The 2,907-nt window shown below is 63.0% G+C and overlaps 1 protein-coding gene across 1 annotated transcript in view; it reads right to left on the reverse strand.

Annotated features, from left to right (window-relative positions):
- Positions 1-430: 430 nt before the first annotated feature.
- NGEF (neuronal guanine nucleotide exchange factor) overlaps positions 431-2,907 on the reverse strand; it is a 128,514-nt gene continuing 126,037 nt past the window's right edge. Inside the window, exons 14-15 of the mRNA XM_010841254.1 lie at positions 2,697-2,801; positions 431-1,452 (exon numbers count right to left, since the gene is read on the reverse strand). Of these exons, the coding sequence (XP_010839556.1) occupies positions 1,262-1,452; positions 2,697-2,801 (296 nt within the window). The 3' untranslated portion in view covers positions 431-1,261. The remainder of the gene's footprint in view (positions 1,453-2,696; positions 2,802-2,907) is intronic.

Below are 2,907 nucleotides of genomic sequence, written 5' to 3' on the forward strand. Positions count from 1 at the left end.
GAAGGGGCGTGGCTCCGAGGACCCACTGCAACCTCCAGGTAACTGGCTACCGCCTCTGAAGATAGGAAGAAGTGCCCTGGACCAGTGGCTGGCTGGATTGGAAGCTGAAGTCTCAAGCCTGGTGGTCGGATCCCCTATGGGACCACAACGCCCCCCATACCTCTGTCCCACAGTGGTCTTCAACCCTGCCTCCCCCATCGCCTCAGACAGCTTATTCTGTTTGTGGAGTCCCTCACAAGTGGAGGTCCAGACCCACTTCCATCCTGAGGCCCCATCCTGGCTGCTTCCTCCTCCACGGGAAGCCACCTCAGCTGTCTCCTGGGACAGGCCGCCTCCACGGCCGGGAAGAGGGCTCTTCTGTCCCTGCCCAGACCCAAGCACTGCATTCCTGTGTGCACCAGGGAAATAAAAAAAGGAGACCTTCCTCTCCTTGATTTTATACATGATGCTTCTTTTAATGCAGCCAAAAATGATATTTGCTTTTCTAGGAACCATAACCCGTACAGGATGCAGTGGCCAAGTCATTCCTTTGTGACACCAGGGCTCCTGAAGGGGCAGGTAACAAGTTATATCCAGCCAGTCAGGGAGCCAAAGGCGGCGTGGGCCCTCAGCCAAGCTCTGGCAGGCCTGCTGTGAGGCAGAGGCCAGCCGTGCAGCCAGAGGCGGGTGGAGGCTCGGGGGCAGAGGCGGACAGAGGCGGATAGTCTCCTGGTCCTCTGAACGGAGACCAAGGGCCGCTCATCAAGCGCATCAGGCCAGGGTGGTCCACGTGTGCGCCTGGCCGAGTCTGACAGCTTCCGGGGGGAGAGGACACGTGCAGGGAGTCGTGACACCTTCACCTTCACACTTGCCCTGGGCCCAGGGGCGCCCCAGGGTCTGGGGCCTCTCAGTGCCAGGGGCGGGCCCTGGAGCCTGCCCATTGTCTGCCTTCCAAGAGACAGAAGAAGAGGTGGTATAATACTGTTTAAAATACACTTTCTCATCTACAAATGCAGCAGAGGGATGTGGGCACCCTCTCTCCAGTGGGTGAGCGAGGGGCCAGGACACATGAGCACGAACCACGTGGCAGGGAGGGGGTGGGGCGACTCGGCAAAGACCACCCCACCCAGGTCAGGTCACAGCCTGCTGCCTGGGGAGCGGGGCCTTCCCCCAGAACCCCTCCACTGTCCGCTGGGGTCTGCCTGCCAGGCCTCGTTCCTGCCTACATCCCTCCACCAGGCAGGGGGTGGGGGGTGTGTGTGTGTGGGGGTGCGGTCAGGGGTCATTGCCGATTCCGGCTGCCCAGCTTCCTGCGGTCCTTATTCTGGCTGCGCTGAGGGTCGTCCATCTTGTGGACACGGAAACACTCCTTGAGGTTCTGGGACCGGATCTTGGGGTTCAAGATCTCCTCGGTCATATTGCTGGGGAACCAGCCTCGCTCCTGGTCATGCAGACGCTCGCCAAAGATCCAGCCTGGGAGGGAGGGGAGACAGCAGGTCACAAGCTCTCTCCAAGTGGCCTGGGCTGGGCCTCCCTCCGGTGCGTGGGGAGCAAGCGGAAGGGAGACTCGGGAGTCCGTCCAGCTTTCCCAGGGGCCCCCTGCCCTCACACTCACTGATGGAAATGCTCAGACCGGGTGTATCCCCCAGAAGCTGGGGGGAGGGGTGCAGCCCTCCTGGGGAGCTCGGTGCCTGTGCACAGGGAGGTGGAGGAACCCTCCGCACCCTGTGCCATCGTGGTCCCATGCGTATTGACTCCGGGACCCATTCCCAAGCCCTCAACAATCTCAGACTGCCCCACCTGTGGCCAGGAGACCCCAAGGGCCACCCCCAAAAGCGAGAGGCATTGAGGGGCTGGTGGGATGGCAGCTGGCCCAGGACGCCACCGTCACCCTCTTGTTGGGCAGCCCTTCCCTGAGCCTCAGACTCCTGAGAGCTGGGTGGTCAGCTGACCGTGGCCAGGTCACGAACCAGCCAAGTGCCCTGACTCTCTGATCCACCCACCCCTGCATCATGGCGTCCTGGTGGTGGGGGGGCGGGGGACGGGGTGCTGTGGCCCAAACTGCAGACCCTGCCGGCAGGTCCTTGGGCAGGGCTGAGGCCTGGGGTCGGTGGGGCTGGAGCATGTCTTCTGCAGGCCACTAGGAGGGGTGGCAGGCTGTTTATATTCTGGGGATGGGGGGAGAGGGCAGGAACCACAGCTCGCCCAGCGCTGGGTGAGCCCCTAGGATTTGTGGTGGTGGCCATGGTCTTCCCCGGAGGTCACCAGCCTGTGACCTTCCAGCCAGGACCTCAAAAAAAGGGGAGGAACTGGGGTGGGGAGACATGCAGTGTGCACTTTGGGGATTTAGATTAGGAACAACTGATGTAGAAATAAGGGGTCCGTTTTCCAGGAGGGGGTAGCCAACCTCTGGCGCTGGTGTCAACAGCAGGAGTGGGCAGGAGCCCCAGGGGGTGGCTTCCTGGCCCACGTGGGACCATAGGCCTGGTGTTCACAGGCTCATCTGGAAGCTTGCTGCAAATACAGGTCCGGGTCGGGGCGTTCCTGGTCTTCATCCCTCCCACCATAATGGGGAGGCTGATGCCAGGGCCGGACGAGGGGAAAGGGCACTGGGTGGGCGCAGGGAGCACACGGGGAGAGGCACCCCCCCTACCCCGGGGCCCCGTGGGGTGGGCGCAGGGAGCCCTGCGGGCAGAGGCGCCAGCCCCGGGCCTCACCGTCCTCTGTCTTGTCCAGGATGTTGAGGATGTCGGCCAGCTCCAGCGTCAGCTCATCCGGCTGCTGGGCCACATACGGGTGCACACACTGGACCTGGGGGCAGTCTGAAGGGAGGAAGGGGTGGCCCGTCCTCATCACGTGGCACCCGTCCTGGCTGGGCACCCGCAGAACCCGGCCCCCAGCAGTTATCAGGGACACGCCTCCCCCCCA

This window comes from Bison bison, unplaced genomic scaffold, assembly GCF_000754665.1.
Source record: "Bison bison bison isolate TAMUID 2011002044 unplaced genomic scaffold, Bison_UMD1.0 scf7180017864158, whole genome shotgun sequence".
Lineage (NCBI taxonomy): Eukaryota > Metazoa > Chordata > Mammalia > Artiodactyla > Bovidae > Bison > Bison bison.